This window comes from Dreissena polymorpha, chromosome 1 (assembly GCF_020536995.1).
Source record: "Dreissena polymorpha isolate Duluth1 chromosome 1, UMN_Dpol_1.0, whole genome shotgun sequence".
Taxonomy (NCBI): Eukaryota; Metazoa; Mollusca; class Bivalvia; order Myida; family Dreissenidae; genus Dreissena; species Dreissena polymorpha.
In genome coordinates, this window is record NC_068355.1 from 19,446,656 (window position 1) to 19,465,572 (window position 18,917).

The window sequence follows — 18,917 nt, forward strand, 5'->3', positions numbered from 1 at the left end:
GGATTTCCATTAATAAGTTGTAGGATATTGCTGTAAGATGTAACTACAATTTAAACAAGCAAATTTGTTGAATTGATATCTCCCGCCAATAGGCTTATGGACACAAAAGTTTTCTGGACGGATGGACAATGCCCTTTGACCTCAATGTGTGACCTTGACCTTAGCCCCTAGGATTATGGGTGTTGAATGTGATTTAGAACAACTATGGCAAGTTTCATGGCAATGTAAAGGAATGACTAAATAATGAATAATTCATCAAATTTGTGACCTTTGACCTCAATGTGTGACCTTGACCTTATCCCCTAGGATTATAGGTGTTGAATGTGAAGCACCCCCAGATGATTGAGAACAACAATGGCAAGTTTCATGGCTCTGGCTCATGTGTTAATGGAGATAAAGCTCTAAGCATATATTAAAAAGCATTTTTTTCAAGATACAAAAGGCCATAACTCCGTTATTAACAGATGTTGTACAATGATATTTGGCGTACATCATCCTCTTATCCATATATATATATACTCATATCAAGCTTCAATGAAATCTGCCAAAGCATTTCCAAGATATGGCTCCGGACAGACGAAAAGACGGACGGACGGACAACGCCAAACAATATCCCTCCGCCTATGGCTGGGGATAATAAACTTGTTTAGGCATATGATCACCGATTATATGATTTTCTGATCTAGAATGACTGTTTTGTATTTTAAGATATTTACATGGGGTTCTTGGGCCAACAATAAAAACATATTCGTTTGTCATTGCCATACCTACAAAATAAAAGTTCCTTAGTAAAAAAATTGTGTCGAGTAAAATGAAACCCTTTTCAAGATAAATCCATTATTTGGCATCGACCTGAGGGTTTTAAAGCAAATGTATTCACTGGATACCTGCTTATAATTGGTCATATTGAAATAAAATTGCCTTGTGTACCACAGACGACCTTATCAAAATTGACAAATGTGAGTATGGAGTCATTTTTGCTAATGAAAGTGTTTCGCTCTCAACCTATCAATTACCAGCAACCACTTGTATTCAATGGAAAAGATATAAACAACAAGAGATGTGTTCGTCAGAAACACAATGCCCCCTATTGCGCCGCTTTTAAAATAATATTTTTTTGTTTTTTTTACCTTAAAGGATGACCTCGACCTTGAACTTCCACCACTTCATGAGAATGCCGCTTTAATTTTTTATATATTTTTTACCTTTGACCTTGAAGGATGACCTTGACCTTGAACTTCCACCACTCAAAATGTGCAGCTTCATGAGATACACATGCATGCCAAATATCAAGTTGCTATCTTCAATAGTGAAAAAGTTATGGCCAATGTTAAAGTTTTGACGGACGGACAGACGCCATATATTAGACATTTGACCTTGAAGTATGACCTTCTCCTTTCACCACTCAAAATGTGCAGCTCCATGAGATGTAATATCAAGTTGTTATTTTCAATATTAAAAAGTTATGGCCAATGTTAAAGTTTTTGGACAGACAGAGGCCATATATATTTGACATTTGACCTTGAAGGATGACCTTTACCTTTCACCACTCAAAATGTTCAGCTCCATGAGATACACATGCATGCCAAATATCAAGTTGCTATCTTCAATAGTGAAAAAGTTATGGCCAATGTTAAAGTTTTTTTCGGACGGACATACTGACTGACGGACAGTTCAACTGCTATATGCCACCCTACCGCGGGCATAAAAACTTGATTGTCATATCGTACTACATGAACAGGAATAATTATTCTAATGCTACTGTTTTGGTCTTTACTTATTAGAAAAGTGTATACTAGTATAGGAAACATCTTAAAGAGAATTTCAGAGGACATTGCGCTTAAGTGTCACCTCTAGTTGTGACATTCTGAAACCTGCTAGATTACGATTGGACTAGCAATATTTAACAGTACAGTATACATGTATCAGGGCTCGCGCTGAATGAAAATTTCTTTGAGCCAACCAGTTCTCGTTCATCTGCATGTGAAAACTGGTCATCAAAAAGTTTTATTAACAAGGGCTGTTTTTAAAACATGCATGCCCCCCATATGGGCTGTCAGTTGTAGTGGCAGCCATTGTGTGAATATGTTTTTTGTCACTGTGATCTTGACCTTTGAACTAGTGACCTGAAAATCAATAGGGGTCATCTGCGAGTCATGATCAATGTACCTATGAAGTTTCATGATCCTAGGCGTAAGCATTCTTGAGTTATCATCCGGAAACCATTTAACTGCGTCGAGTCACCGTGACCTTTGACCTAGTGACCTGAAAATCAATAGGGGTCATCTGCAAGTCATGATCAACGTACCTATGAAGTTTCATGATCCTAGGCCTAATTATTCTTGAGTTATCATCCAGAAACCTTTTTACTGTTTCAAGTCACTATGACCTTGACCTTTGACCTAGTGACCTGAAAATTAATAGGGGTCATCTTCCAGTCATGATCAATGTACCTATGAAGTTTGATGATCCTAAGCGTAAGCTTTCTTGAGTTATAATCCGGAAACCATTTTACTGTGTCGTTTCACAGTGACCTTGACCTTTGACCTAGTTACCTGGAAATCACTAGGGGTCATCTGCGAGTCATGATCAATGTGATGAAGTTTCATGATTCTAGGCGACATTCTTGAGTTATCATCCGGAAACCATTTTCCTGTGTCAAGTCACCGTGACTTTTGACCTAGTGACCTGAAAATCAATAGGGGTCATCTGCGAGTCGTGATCAATTTTCCTATGAAGTTTCATGATCCTAGGCGTAAGCATTCTTGAGTTATCATCCGGAAACCATTTTCCTGTGTTGAGTCACTGTGATCTTGACCTTTGACCTAGTGACCTGAAAATCAATAGGGGTCATCTGCCAATCATGATCAATGTACCCATGAAGTTTCATGATCATAGGCCTAAGCATTCTTGAGTTATCATCCGGAAAACATTTTACTAGTTCGAGTCACTATGACCTAGTGACCTGCAAATCAATAGGGGTCATCTACTTGTCATGATCAATGTACCTATGAAGTTTCATGATCCTAGGCCTAAGCCTTCTTGAGTTATCATCCGGAAACCATCTGGTGGACGGACCGACCGACATACCGACGGACCGACATGAGCAAAACAATATACCCTCTTTTCTAGAGAAGGGGGGCATAATTATAGATTTTTTTATATTTGATTTAGTGACATTAATCACATATTATATTTCATCATGACAATAGTCATAGTACAAAACATCATTTATTAAAAACATGAAAGCACAATAATCATACAATAATGTAGTAAAACATCCATATAACTACAGGCATATCACATGGAGCGCATTTTAAACAACATACATCAATGGCATGTATCATATGACCACGTTTAATTCACCACATACACTTCAAACAAATCATATATTCCACAAAAACAACATTAGAACAGATATAAATTTATATTAAAAATAATTACTGTGGTTATTTATATCATAAAATTTGGTTATTCATGTTGCATAACCGTTTTTAAATCTGTTGATTTTCCAATTTTTATGTTTGGTACGATCCAATCTTGAAAACAGGAGGGCCATGATGGCCCTGTATCGCTCCACTGCTGAAAAAAGTCTGAAACAAATATTCTCTGCATTCGCAAATACTTAAATATAGGCCCTATTTAAGCACATGTACACTTTTGTGACCCCTGGGCTTGGTCAAATTTAACCCCAGGGGCATAATTTGAGCAAACTTTGTAGAGGACTACTATATCTCACTACATGTACATACAAAATATGGTAGCCCTAGGTCCTAGAGTTAAGGACAAGAATATTTTTTTAAAGTTTTCACAAAATAAGCAAGATATAAGCGTATATAATGTTCAATTTTGTTACCGCGAGGCAGGGTGAAATTTGACCGAAAGGGCATAATTTGAACAAACTTGGTAGAGGACTAGAAGATGTTACTGCATACTAAATTTGGTAGCCATAGTCTGAATGGTTTTCAACAAGAAGATTTTTTAAAGATTTCACCAAATAGGCGCTTTATAAGCGTTTATTCAATTTTGTGACCCCCAGGGCAGGGTCAAAGTTGACACCAGAGGCATTATTTGAACAAATTTGGTAGAGGTTAACTAGATATCACTACATACCAAATTTGGTAGCCCTAGGACCAATGGTTATGGACAGGAGATTTTTGAAGTTTTCACAAAATAGGCCCCATATAAGCGTATGTTCAGTTTTGTGACCCCCCGGGCAGGGTCAAATTTGACCCACGGGGCATAATTTTAACAAACTTGGTAATTAACTATAAGATGTCACTACAAACCAAATTTGGTAGCACTATGCCTTATGGTTAAGGACAAGAGAATTTTGTAAGTTTTCACAAAAGAGGCACTATATAAGCATATAATCGATTTTGTGGCCCCCAGGGCAGGGTCAAATTTGACTCCTGGGACATAATTTGAACAAACTAAGTGGAGGACTATACAATGTCACTACATACCAAATTGTGTAGCCCTAGGCCTAATGGTAATGGACAAGAATTTTTTTAAGTATTCACAAAATAGGCATTATATAAGCATATGTTCAATTTTGTGACCCCTGGGGCAGGTTCAAATTATACCCCAGGGATAAAATTTGAACAAATTTGGTAGAGGACTATAAGATGTCACTACATACCAAATTTGATAGCCCTAGGCCCAATGGTTATGGACAAGTAGATTTTTGAAGTTTTCACAAAATAGGCCTTATATAAGCATATGTTCAATTTTGTGACCCCTGGGGCAGGTTCAAATTTTACCCCAGTGATAAAATTTGAACAAATTTGGTAGAGGACTATAAGATGTCACTACATACCAAATTTGATAGCCCTAGGCCCAATGGTTATGGACAAGTAGATTTTTGAAGTTTTCACAAAATAGGCCTTATATAAGCATATGTTCAATTTTGTGATCCCCCGGGGCAGTGTCAAATTTGACCCCAAGGGCATAATTTGAACAACTTGGTAGAGAACTATAAGATATCACTACATACCAAATTTGGTAGTCCTAGGCCTAATGTTTATGGACAAGAAGATTTTTTAAGTTTTCAAAAAATAAGACCTTTATAAGCATATATTCAATTTTGTGACCCCCGGTGCAGTTTCAAATTTGACCCCAGGGGCATAATTTGAACAAAATAAGAAGAGAATTATTACATGTCACTACATACCAAATTTGGTAGCCATATGCCATACAGTTATGGACAAGTAGATTATTAAAGTTTTCACAAAATAGGCCATATATAAGCATATGTTCAATTTTGTGACCCCCGGGGCAGGGTCAAACTTGACCCCAGGGGCATAATTTGAAAAAACTTGGTAGAGGACTATAAGATGTCACTACATACCAAATTTGGTAGCCCTAGGCCCAATGGTTATGGACAAGTAGATTTGTAAAGTTTTCACAAAATAGACCGTATATAAGCCTATGTTCCATTTTGTGACCCCCGGGGCAGGGTCAAATTTGACCCCAGGGGCATAATTTGAACAAATTTGGTAAAGGACTGTTAGATGTCTCTACATACCAAATTTATAAGCCCTAGGCCCAATGGTTATGGACGAGCAGATTTTGAAAGTTTTCACAAAATAGGCCTTATATAAGCATTTGTTCAATTTTGTGACCCCCCGGGAAGGGTCAAATTTGACCCCAGGGGCATAATTTGAAAAAATGTGGTAGAGGACTATTAGATGTCTCTACATACCAAATTTGATAGCCCTAGGCCCAATGGTTATGGACGAGAAGCAGAGCTCCAGATAAGGATTTGTGAAATTAGTAACGGTACTGCCACTGACAGAAAGAAAAGGAGTAACGCTGAAAATCAATAAGTACCTGTTCTACCATATCTAAAAATACAGGTAGTACTGTACTACCCGTGTTCTTGTATATTGAAATGTATATAACTGATTTTACAGAAACATTTGCAGCAATTATATTAAATATATTTAGCTTCTTAAACAGTTACATGTACTTTATTAGGTTTTCCATTCTGCATTATTATACAAATAAAACTACACATTTAAACGCATGACTAAATACTATTTCTTCATTTTTCTTGACAAGAAAACACAAGCCAACTAGTAAGCTAAGTAAATGAACACTAATGTCACTGTCTCATTTCAAAAGAATCGTTGCTTTAGCAGTTAACTGTCAAAGTTGCAAAGTAGCCACCAATGCAATCAAATTTTTTAATATCGGGGCGACAATGTCTTTTTCTGGGTTGACATATTGAATATCAGGATAGTTAGATGACCGTATGTAGCCATTATATGACAACAAAGTGTTTTTTTGAAACCGAAAGTTAGCCGGCCTTCCCTTGCACACATACATATTGTTTTTGACGGGTTTACAAGTTACTGGAAAACACGCAACATAATAGACAATAATATCGGACCCCAGTCTTCAACTTTTCGATAATTTAAATAAACAAAAAGCGCCGTTAGGTTAGAGACCAACAAATCACGCCGCGCTGACGCGGATGTATCGGTACTGCCAGATTGTTTTCGTAAATGCGTAAAAGGGATATTAAAGTCATAATTGTATGTCTAGTTTATAAAAATAAATGTGTAATCCTTCATGAAAAAGCCGTATTTACGGCTGTACGGCCCTTATCTGAAGCTGTGCGAGAAGATTTTTAAAGTTTTCACAAAATAGGCCTTATATAAGCATATGTTCCATTTTGTGATCCCAGGGCAGGGTCAAATTTGACCCCAGGGGCATAATTTGAACAAATTTGGTAGAAGACTATTAGATGTCTCTACATACCAAATTTGGTAGCCCTAGGCCCAATGGTAATGGACGAGAAGATTTTGAAAGATTTCACAAAATAGGCCTTATATAAGCATATGTTCAATTTTGTGACCCCCGGGGCAGAGTCAAATTTGACCCCAGGGGCATAATTTGAACAAATTTGGTAGAGGACTATTAGATGTCACTACATACCAAATTAAATAGCCCTAGGCCCAATGGTTATAGATGAGAAGTTTTTTAAAGTTTTCACAAAATAGGCCTTATATAAGCAAATTTTCATTTTTGTGACCCCCGGGGCAGGGTTAAATTTGACCCCAGGGGCATAATTTGAACAATTTTGAAAGAGGTTCACCCCAGGAACATTCCTGAGAAATTTCATCAGAATTGGACCAGTAGTTTAGGAGAAGATGTTTTAAGAAAAAGTTAACTCAGGCACGATGGACACAGGACCATGACATAAGCCCCGCTGGCCTCTGGCCAGTGGAGCTAAAAACAGACCTTTCATACTCATTGCGTACCCATTAAAAATAGCTCAGTATACTGGTCAGAAATCATCCTCAATTATGTTTGACAAATCTTTTGTGTTTTTCATATCATAACATGTGCTTTCATACTAATTACAAAAACAAGAGGGCCTGAAAGGCCCAATGTCGCTCACCTGAGATAACAAGATATTATTGGGACAAATCCTCTGACCAAGTTTCACGAAGATCGGAAAATAAATGTGGCCTCTAGAGTGTTAACAAGGTTTTACTAAAGCCATATAAGGAAAAATGCCCCGCCCCCTGGCAGCCATGTTTTTCAACCAACCGGCATCATTTTTGAACTCATCTAAGATATTATCGAGATGAATCTTCTGACCAAGTTTCATGAAGATCGGACATTAAATGTGACCTCTAGAGTGTTAACAAGATTTTACTATAGCCATATAAGGAAAAATGCCCCGCCCCTTGGAAGCCATTTTTTTCAAGCAAACATAATTATTTTCGAACTCATCCAAGATATTATTGAGACCAATCTTCTGACCAAATTTCATGAAGATTGGACAATAAATGTGGCCTCTAGAGTGTTAACAAGGTTTTACTAAAGCCATATATAGCCATATAAGGGAAAATGCCACGCCCCTGGTGGCCATGTTTTTAAAGCAACAAAAACCATTTTCAAACTCATCCAAGATATCATTGGGACAAATCTTCAGACCAAGTTTCCTGATGATCGGAAAATAAATGTGACCTCTAGAGTCTTAACAAGGTCATACATTTCAATATAATTTAAAATAAAAGTTGAGAAGAACATGTGTCGAAAAATGCAAAATAAGCCAGATATTGAATTCTGAAATATAAAATGTCTGTAAAGTTTAATTTGCCAGAATCTATATCATGCATGTACGATGTCAATCTTAATTTAGTTTAATGGTTGTTTTTAAATTTCTGCAGCGATGTCTATTCATACAACACACAAACACTAACTCCGATCCTAATAAAAAGACAAATTCTTCGGTTATTGTAGGAAAATATGTACGAAATATCTTTGTCACCATCGGCTCGGGGCGCTAATTTGTCTTTGCTGCATTTTATGAAATTCGTCTTCAATGTCTTGCCTTTTTTGTGATATTGTAACATGTATTTATCAATATATTACAATTTAACACATATAAAAATCGTAAAGTCTCGCTTTAATCGTTTGACTAAAGAATGCCAAGGTTAACAAATTGTTGTATAAATTTCAGTCTGGTTTCAGAAGTGGTTTTTCAACGGACACCTGTCTCATACATCTGACTGATTATATCAGGTTGGAAATGGATAAAGGTAATCTCGTAGGGATGATTCTTCTTGACCTCCAAAAGGCCTTCGACACTGTAAATCATTCTATACTTCTCATGAAATTAAGTGCAGCAGGTCTTGGTGATGATATATTAAGGTGGTTCAATTCATACCTTTCAGATAGACAGCAACTTGTTGATGTTTCAGGCACTCATTCCGGTACAGCCCCAATATCATGTGGAGTTCCACAAGGGTCAATTCTAGGTCCCCTGCTCTTCCTTAACTATGTTAATGATATGTCTGCTGTGGTTAAAAATAAGCTCCTCCTATATGCAGATGACTCAGGTATTCTGGTGTCTGGTAAGTCTAAATCTGATATTGAAAGGTTATTGAAAGAAGATTTGCATCTGGTTAGTCAGTGGTTGGTTGACAATAAGTTGTCTCTGCATTTAGGTAAGACGGAGTCTATTCTATTTGGTTCTAGGCATAAAATCAGGTCAAACTCTTCTCTTGATATTTCTTGTAATGGTACCATTATTGAATCTACATCTTCAGTCAAATACCTAGGGGCTACATTGGATCAAACTTTGTCCTTTGATACCATGGCTCGTTCAGTCATTCAGAAGGCCAACTCCAGGTTAAAATATCTATATAGAAAAAAAGAATATCTCACTCAGCAAACCAAGAAACTTCTTGTCATGTCTTTAATCCAATGTCATTTTGATTATGCTTGCTCTATATGGTACCATAGTCTCACAAAAATGTTACAAAATAAGCTCCAAACCACCCAGAATAAGTTAATGCGGTTCGTTCTAGGTCTCGATGCAAGGGCACACATTGGGCCAGAACATTTTCGTTTGCTCAACTGGCTACCAGTCAATAAACGTGTAGACCAGATTGTTCTTGGCCATGTTTTTAAGATTCAAAATGGTTTGGCCCCTGACTATATGGGAGAACATTTTATCCCGCAGGCCTCTATTCATTCATACAGGACCAGGTCAACTCAAAAAGGTGCATTTGCTGTCCCCAGGGTCAAAGGTTTCGGGTCAAAGTCCTTTTGTTACACGGGATGCTCATTATGGAACAATTTACCCTCCAGTATTACACAGATTGACAGATTGCCTGTTTTTAAGTCATCTTTAAAAAATTATTTATTAGAAAATCTGTAATTTTTTATGTGTATTGTTTGTTTTTTCGGCTTAAGGAATCAGTTTTAGTCAGCAATTTTTATCAAAATTGATCCTATCTTTCAAAAATGTTATGCATTCTCCATTTTTTATTCTATGTATTTTAGGATGGTGTAATAAATGATGCTATCTGTGATATCTAATTTATTTCTTACACATTTTTTAATAGTGTATTTTTAGGATCTCATAATTAATAATGATATCTGTGATATCTTAAGTATCAAAATGGTCTGTGATATACATGCATAGTATTTAATATATTTATTTAAATTATGTTGGTCATTTTATTGATGTAATTTTGTTTAATATTTAAGTGCCACTCTATGTCATACCACCAGCTCAAAGGACCACAATGGAAATATGGGTTTACCCATTTTTGTGTTATCCTTGGTGTTGGTATGTATGTAATGGTATATTTATTTTCATGTATGTTATATTTTATATTTTGTACATGTTGTAAATGCCCTTGTATGCATTCCTTGCCGAAATAAATCTATCTATCTATCTATCTATCTATGCCATATTGTACAGAATCATCAAACAATAAAAAACATATTCAAAAGTTTGCTAACTTCCAGAATGTAAAACTATCATTTATAATTAATTCCACTTAATCTTCTTGTGCTGAAAAAAAGGGAGAAAACTCTGTCAATTCAACATAATTTTTCAAAAGCCATTTTGCAGTTACTTCCCTTGACATCTAAACTAGCGTGTTCACAAGCACAGGTGGTAAGCGTGTGGCTATGATATTAATTAGTGAAAACATCATTTTGAATGATAAATAATCATATTATAACGAAAAATTAACTTTTCTGAAAAAAAATATTTCACTATCAAATATATATATAACAAGGTATGCAACTCAAAATCACCCCAAAACGGGGTGCATCGCTTTGAACAGCCATATCTTCATCAATTGTGCAGCGATTTTCACGATCTCGGTCTTATTCAACGCAGAAATGAATTTCCTTTCTGGAAATGTATATGTCTTGCAATATTTTTACAAATGCTGGGTCAACTTTTAAGAAATAACACGATACACAACACGCATGACCCAGTTGACAGTGATCATGTATTCTTTATGAATGAAATCTCCAGTTGTAAAGACACACCTCCGCATTGGACCAATGAAATCACTCGTATGTTTAAAATTTCAGTTAGTTGAAATGTATGTAAACAAAGGTTTCAAACGGCGCTGGACAGTTAGTCTTGATGCAGAATGTAACGACAAGAACGGTAATAATGTTTTTTCATACGTTTTATTGAATTATGGTATCGAACTACATGAACTTTGTAGGGAAGTTGCCCTTTACTCCGTGAAGATTTCAGTCTTAAAGACAGCATGATCACTGTCAACTGGGTCATGCGTGTTGTGTATCGTGTTATTTCTTAAATGTTGACCCAGCATTTGTAAAAATATTGCAAGACATATACATTTCCAGAAAGGAAATTCATTTCTGCGTTGAATAAGACCAAGATCGTGAAAATCGCTGCACAATTGATGAAGATATGGCTGTTCAAAGCGATGCACCCCGTTTTGGGGTGATTTTGAGTTGCATACCTTGTTATATATATATTTGATAGTGAAATATTTTTTTTCAGAAAAGTTAATTTTTCGTTATAATATGATTATTTATCATTCAAAATGATGTTTTCACTAATTAATATCATAGCCACACGCTTACCACCTGTGTTCACAAGCTGCTTTACTATATAAATATAAGGAAAATGACCATTTTTGAACTCAACCAACATATCATTAAGAAAAACATTTTGAAAAAGTTATATGAAGATTGGGCATCAAATGTGACTTCTACAGTGTAACTGTGTTCACAAGGTTTTTCTTTTTTTTGACCTAGTGACCTAGTTTTTGACCCAGCATGACCCAAGTTTCGAACTCAGTCGAGGTATCAATGGGACAAATGTTCTGACCAAGTTTCATGAAAAGCAGACAATAAATGTGGCCTTTAGAGTGTTCACAAGGCAAAATGTTGACGACCCATGACGGACAAAAGGCAATCACTTAAGCTCACCATAAGCACTTTGTGCTCAGGTGAGCATACAATAGGAACAATAGCATGTGAATGCATTCTTATCAACAACTTACAATGATTAACAAATAAGCAACACATATGATATAAACAAACTACTAATCATGTTGAAAATTTAAACCATGCAGCCTCCGTATATTAAGGACTGCCAGAGTAAAGGAAGCTACTGCTAGTATATAACAAGAGCACCACATAACAGGTGCCACGCTCGGATGCGGGTGCAGTTTTGAATAAATGAAAGCTTGTCAGATTAACAAAAATTACATTTAGAGGTCACAGAGACCTTTACCTTTGACCTAGTGACCCAAAAATGTTTGTGGCATGTAGAACTAACCAAGGTGCAGATACATATTAAGTTTCAAAGTTGTAGGTGGAAGCACTTTGATTTTACAGCCAATGTTCAAAACCTTGACAAAATGTCAAGGTTTTAGCAGACGACGGACGACAACGGACACGACGAGCTGGCTATGACAATACCTCGGGATTTCTCCGAAAACAGCGGAGCTAAAAATCATATGTGTACACCACAAGCTCTAAACAAACAATTGTACTCAATTAACTCGTAGCAACACATTTGTTTCAACATATCCCTCTATTTAGTGTAGTCCTGCAGACTGCCTTGGAATAATCCCATGTTTGTCTTCCAACTCCAGAAACTTATCAACTTCTGTCTCTGCAACACTCACTGCTTCAAAGGCAGATATCAGACCTGGCACAGTCATGTATACTTTCATATGTTCTGGTATATCGAGCTGCTGAATGCCAGACGCTGCTGAATGCCAGACGGTGTGTATTTCCCAGATCTTATCATAGTCAGTATTACAGTCTTTCTTGCATAATGGTCCAATGTCATAACATTAGGACAGTGTAGGCTGCCAAAGGTTTCGTTGAAGAATTCTTCAGTCAAACCCGCAATTCTGTTGACATTCATCGGTTGTTTATATGTTGTTATATGTTTCATGCGTTTCAAATTATCTTTGAGAGCAATTTCCTCAGAACATAAATTCAACTGTTGCAGGTCACACAGATCAGGATAAAACAATGAAAGCTGTTTATACTTTGTCAGTGCACACAATTTGGATGCAAGTCGATCTTGTTGTTTAAAATCTGGGATGCTCCATTCCCACCTCCATGGATTGCCATCAGAATAAAAGCACCCATTCTCTAAATTCATTTTAACAAGTCTACAAAGTAACACAATGAACTTCAAATTATCAGATGTATCTCCACATGCTTGAGACAAGTATTTCATCCTCAAGACACAAGAAGACATGCCATTGATAGCCATGATAGCAGCGGGTTCAAATTCGGTTTTCTTCCACAATTCTGGAGGAATGCCTTGAAACATTTTTGGATGTTTTAAATCAATTAGAATTTGCATTGGCTGCACTTTGTGAGTCCAAAGTGCTGCCACTACTGGGTGATATTCAAAGAAGATAGGATTGTTCACCCACATAACTGGGTTATATTCATACTGGCTAGGAATGTTGATATTTTTGGAATATTTCTCCCATTCATACACACTGAGATCAGATGCACATCCCAACACTCTTGCACATTCTTCATTTCTAAACATAACTATGGCAACCTGGAATGGATATACAGGTAAAACCTTGCCATCACCACACAAGTCCGTCAATAGCGGCATGTTAGGATTTGCTCCATGGTCTAGCAAAGCTTGGACACAATCAACAGACCCCTCTTGTGCAGCAATATATAGAGGAGGACAACCATCATCTGCTGTGTGGTGAATATATTTTTTTAAGAACAGATCTCCTTTACTTTTAGCTTTCTCAAGCAACAAAATCAAGCAGTCTGACTGCCCAAAGTTAGCAGCAACAAAAAGTGGTGTTAGGCCGTTTTCATCAGTTATTTCAATATTTGCACCTTTTTCTATTAGGTATGCCACAATCTCAGCTTTCCCATAATGAGCGGCTACATGCAGACCAGTCTCTTTCATAGCTGTTTGACAATTGACATCAGCACCACCATTCACTAATAACTTTACACAGTCTAGAGAACATTTACATGCTGCCCAGAGTGGAGTGTATGATTCATGTGTCCCTTTGTATGGGTCTGCTCCTGCCTTTAACAAAGCTTCAATACAAATACCATGCCCTGCCATTGCAGCCAATAACAGGGGTGTCTCACTTTCAAATGTCATAATATTGACATCAACACTTTTGTGCTTCAAAAGGACTCCAAGACATTCTACAGCGCCTTGATGTGCTGCCTCATGTATAGCAAACCATCCCCTATTGTCCTTGACATCCACAGGTTGACCTGAAAATAAAAGAAATGACTTGTAATTTGATCTAAATCAAAGCATATTTGTAACTTCAACTTGAGATCAACAGGTCAATTCCTCAAATCTTTAAATCAAACTCAGCATTAAAAGTAACAGGAGAATTGACTAGAAAGACTGGGGCTATTCCAGTTCTCGCATTGGGATTAAAAAAACATTTATTGCGTCAGCCTGGTTATTTAGTTGCATTAATCCAACTCCCAGTTATTGACCCTCCAGGTTGCTGGGAATTGCAACTGCAACAGCTTTTTTTCATGGAAGGTGCCACCTTGAATTCCGGTGACACTTAAATCAGTAATATTAGCAACATAAACTATTTTCTTGCGTACATAAACACAAAAAGATCATCAATATATCACTAATATGCAAATTAAAACAACTTTTGTGATATGGTGTGCACGCATTATAATGATATTCATCTAAAGTTTGAACAACTGTGTAAGTTTTTGCAATGGACAGAGCCAAGTACTCTGAATTAAACAAGAGCTGTAAGAAGACAGCGCGCTCGACTATTCAAATTGCTTGACAGAATAACCTAAGCCATCATGGGGATATTGTTCATATTCAATAAGGTCAAGGTAATATAGTCATATTCTAACTGGAAGAAGACCATAATTCAGACATATTGATCGCTTATGTCTTAAAGAAGTTGTACATTTATACAGGTATATTTTCCTCAATCTATTGAACATTTGAAAAGACATAAAACAAACTAATAATAACCAAAAAAATGCCAACCAGAGTTATGCAACTTTTCCTGTACAGTCCCCTTATGATAGTTAGCAAGTGTTCCAATTCTGAAAGCAATAGCTATGATACTTTAGGAGTAAAGTGGACCAAAACACAAAACTTAACAAAATTTTCAATTTCCTAAATATAAAAGGGGTCATAATTATGTCAAAATGCCAGTCAGAGTTACATAACTTTGCATGCACAGTCCCCTTATTATAGTTAGTTAGTGCTGCAAGTATCATATAAAAGCAAAAGCTTTGATACTTTAGGAATAAAAAAGACATAAACACAAAACTTAACAAAATTTTCAATTTTTTAAGTATAAAAAGGGAACACTATTCTTACAAAATGCTTGATACAGTTATCTGCTCTTGTTTATAGATTGGGGTAATGTTGGTTAAGTATGCAAAATACAAAAGCAATATGACAAGTTACATAAAAAATATTTGAGGTGGTACGCAAACTTTAACATACATTTATCAATAATTAATATGCATATTCTAAGTGGAAAAAGGGCCATGATTCTTACAAAATGCTTGTTACAGTTTTCTACTCTTGTTTTTAGATATTATTAATATGCATATTCTAAGTGGAAAAAGGGCCATGATTCTTACAAAATGCTTGTTACAGTTGTCTGCTCTTGTTTTTAGATTGAGGTCATGATGGTAAAGATTAAAGAAGCATGCAAAATATGAAAGTAATATGTCAAGGGACATAGAAAATATTTGAGGTGGTACGCAAACTTTCACACAGATTTTTATCAATAATATGCATATTCTAAGTGAAAAAGGGCTATAATTCTTACAAAATGCTTGATACAGTTGTCTGCTCTTGTTTATAGGTTTGGGTCATGTTGGTAAAGAAGCATGCAAAATAATAAAAGCAATATTTCAAGGGACATATTTGAGGTGGTACGCAAACTTTAACATTCCAACGCTCACGCTAACGCTAACACTCACGCTTAAGCCAACGCCGGGGTGAATAGGATAGCTCCATTATGTATATTTCATATATAATAGTCGAGCTAAAAAAGGCAATAATTCTTACAAAATGCTCGATACTGTTGTCTGCTCTTGTTTATAGATTGTTCATGTTGGTAAAGAAGTATGCAAAATATAAAAGCAATGCATGTATGTCAAGGGACATAAAAAATATTTTTAGGTGGTACGCAAACTTTAACATTCATACGCCCACGCCTACGCCGGAGTTAGTAGGATAGCTCCACTATATATATTTCATATATACATGTATTAGTTGAGCTAAAAATAGGCTATTGACTATCCCATGAATCCTCCCCAAGAAAGATCTTGTGTCTAATCAACCAATAGTAATACAACGACTATCTCAGGAACATAGAACATACATGTTGTGTCAATTTAAAACTTTGGCTTTCAGTTTGATAAGGGTTTATGTACACAGTTTTTGTTTAGAGCATTTCTGCACAAATGACTAGCCAGGGTTTTTTTGGCCCGATTTTATAGCGTGGCAAAAAATTCCCAATTTCCAAAAAAATAAAAAAAATTACATTTTCTTTTTTTTAGAAAGAAGTGTCTAATGCGTATTTTATCTCAATTTTAATTCAATTACATCAAACAAAGTATTATATAATTTTGTTCTTTTAATTTGAATGATTATAAAGAGTTATATATAAAATTTAGTATTTCCCTAATCAGTGGACTTTTCGTGTGAAAAAAAGGCTAATGAATTTATTTTCCCAATTTCATGAAAATGTCGATAAAATTCCCAATTCCAAAGCCATGGGCTATCTTCCCAAAAAGTGGAGAAAAAACCCTGCTAGCAAATTGATGTTGATGATAACGGGCATTGCCTTTGTTACCATGTATTAAGGTAGATTGAACTCAATTTTATAGACATGCGCGAGTCAGAAATTGTTGACATGAAAAATCGGTTATCCAGAAGAACTATGAGCTGTACGTATGTACTAATAATGTACAGTACTACTCATAAAAGTTCACAGCATTCAAGAACAACTACATGGTTCTTCACTTATGTGTTTAACTTAGTTTTCTTGAATATCTTGACGGCTCACTAATTTCTACTCTTATAAATATGAAGTCAATATACATTGTTAGATTACGTCTTATTATTTGGACTAGTTGCAATAATACAACTCCTAGCTATTGACCCTCAGGGTTGCTAGGAGTTGCAACTGACAACCCGATTTTCCATAGAAACTCGCCGCCCAGAATCCGGGTTGCAGTTTAATCAGAAATATTAGCCACATAAACTATTTTCTGGCATAAATAAACACATTCAAATAGATCGTAAATATATCCATAATTTGCAAATAAAAACAACTTACATGAAATGTTATGCTCGCATAATATTGATATTAATCCAAAGTTTCAAACACATCAACGGTTCTTTTAAATCAGGGTTCATATTTTCCCGCAACATCAATCGGTCTGGATATAAATGGGGGAAAAGTATCCAAAAATTTATGTCCGAAATTATGACAAATTACGTTAAAATAATATACCATTGATTTTGCCATTAATGAAGGTGGTATAATAAATGTACCAGTAAAATTCCCTTAGTCATTTTTTTTAACGGGACATACGAGTTTTCTCAACTGGTTTTATCATTTGCTATTTCATTGTTGTTTCGTGTTGTTTTATCAGACTTTTTTCATCGTTGTCAATATTATTAATCTGTGTAAGTCTATACCGATGTTTTAAATCGTTGTCAACTCGATAATAGCTTACAAACATGCACTGAACCAAACAAATATCTGTGAGTAGGTTGGCTACAATCTCACATGGGTTGGCTACTGACAATAACAAAACAAAATAATTAAGAAATAATTTGTGTACGTTATAGGTTGTTGTCAAATAACCAACGGCCGATAGTTTAGATGCGTAGGGATTAAATCACGAGAGCAAAGCACGAGTGATATTAAACCGCGCATCTAATTTTCCAGTCGTGGGTTATTCAACAACAAACTATAAAGTACACGAATTATTTCGATTCTAACGCTGTTTTTACTAAAGATTTATACAATGTATATTATTTTTCTTTTTGTACTATTTTATGTGAAGTTCCGCCCATAAAAATAACTTTCTGCTGTTCTGTCGATCAGATCCGCGACATTCATTCATAATTTTATTACCGGATTATTACGCTGGTGGAAAATATATCGGCATGTTTTGTTTAGTTAAAGCACGTGCTTTCAGTAGTGTATAAGGTGCACAATTTTCGACCACCCTTGTAATTTCGGACGCGTCTTTAATCCGCTGTTCACAAGTTTTTTATTCTTGGTCTGACGTGCAATAAACTGGTCCTGACTGGTTTAGAGACTGCAGCGAATGGTTTATCACACCTAATCGAGATAAGATATGAATGTCATTAGGGGGTGTTAGCATGTGCACTGTGTTATCGATTTCATGACGTGGAAATTGTAGCAAACAAAATCAGACCGACTGTTTAGGATTTTCAATCGGTCTTTCATGACCCCAATCGGTCTAGGACCGACAAAACCGAAAAAAATATTATCCCTGTTTTAAAAGTATATGTTTTTGCTATGGACAAAGCTGAGTATTCTGAGTAATTCCAAATTCGAAAATACACTATAGACTATCTCTGGAATCATGGGCAAGATAGATCTTGTCTAAAAGATCTACCAATTGTAATATACCGACTATCTCTGGAACATCCGTAAGATAGATCGAATCGGCAATTCAAAACTTCGGCTTTTGGTTTGATAATGGTTTTTGTATAAAGTTTTTGTTTTGAGTATTTCTCCACAATTCGCTCCCAAATTGATAACGCCGGTAATAACAGGAAGTGTGTTTGTAACGATGTACTACCAGTAGGTTGATTGAACTCGATTTTATAGACATACGTGAGACATATGTTTTTGACATGAAAAAATGGGTTAACAAGAAGAACTCATTTTTGGACTAGCTAACTAATTTCATACCTTTGGCAATAAACTTCCTTAAGAGCTTTACGTTCCCTTCCCTGCATGCCAACGCAACAGTCCCTGCAGTGTCTGTATAAGACTCCTTAAAATTCATGGCTCGAGAAAACGGCCAATTGTGCCGTTTCGGAGTCACCCGCGCTTGAACAAAAAAATAACCACTAACATAAATGAAGAACACAACTTCTT

At 36.0% G+C, this 18,917-nt stretch overlaps 1 protein-coding gene across 1 annotated transcript; it reads right to left on the bottom strand.

The window, feature by feature from the left end:
- Positions 1–12,481: 12,481 nt before the first annotated feature.
- Positions 12,482–18,917, bottom strand: LOC127836685 (ankyrin repeat and SOCS box protein 15-like). The gene is made up of 2 exons (XM_052363664.1): positions 18,729–18,917; positions 12,482–14,034 (listed from the first exon to the last, which is right to left on the bottom strand). Exons 1-2 carry the CDS (start codon positions 18,823–18,825, stop codon positions 12,482–12,484), a joined length of 1,650 nt encoding a protein of 549 aa, XP_052219624.1. The 5' UTR covers positions 18,826–18,917.

What these genes read in the sequence shown, in the direction of transcription:
- LOC127836685 (XM_052363664.1), bottom strand. Translation starts at nt 18,825, where the DNA reads ATGAATTTTAAGGAGTCTTATACAGACACTGCAGGGACTGTTGCGTTG. An exon ending in AAGGAAGTTTATTGCCAAAG is followed by an intron (nt 14,035 to 18,728) that starts GTATGAAATTAG and finishes TTTTATTTTCAG; the next exon opens with GTCAACCTGTGGATGTCAAG.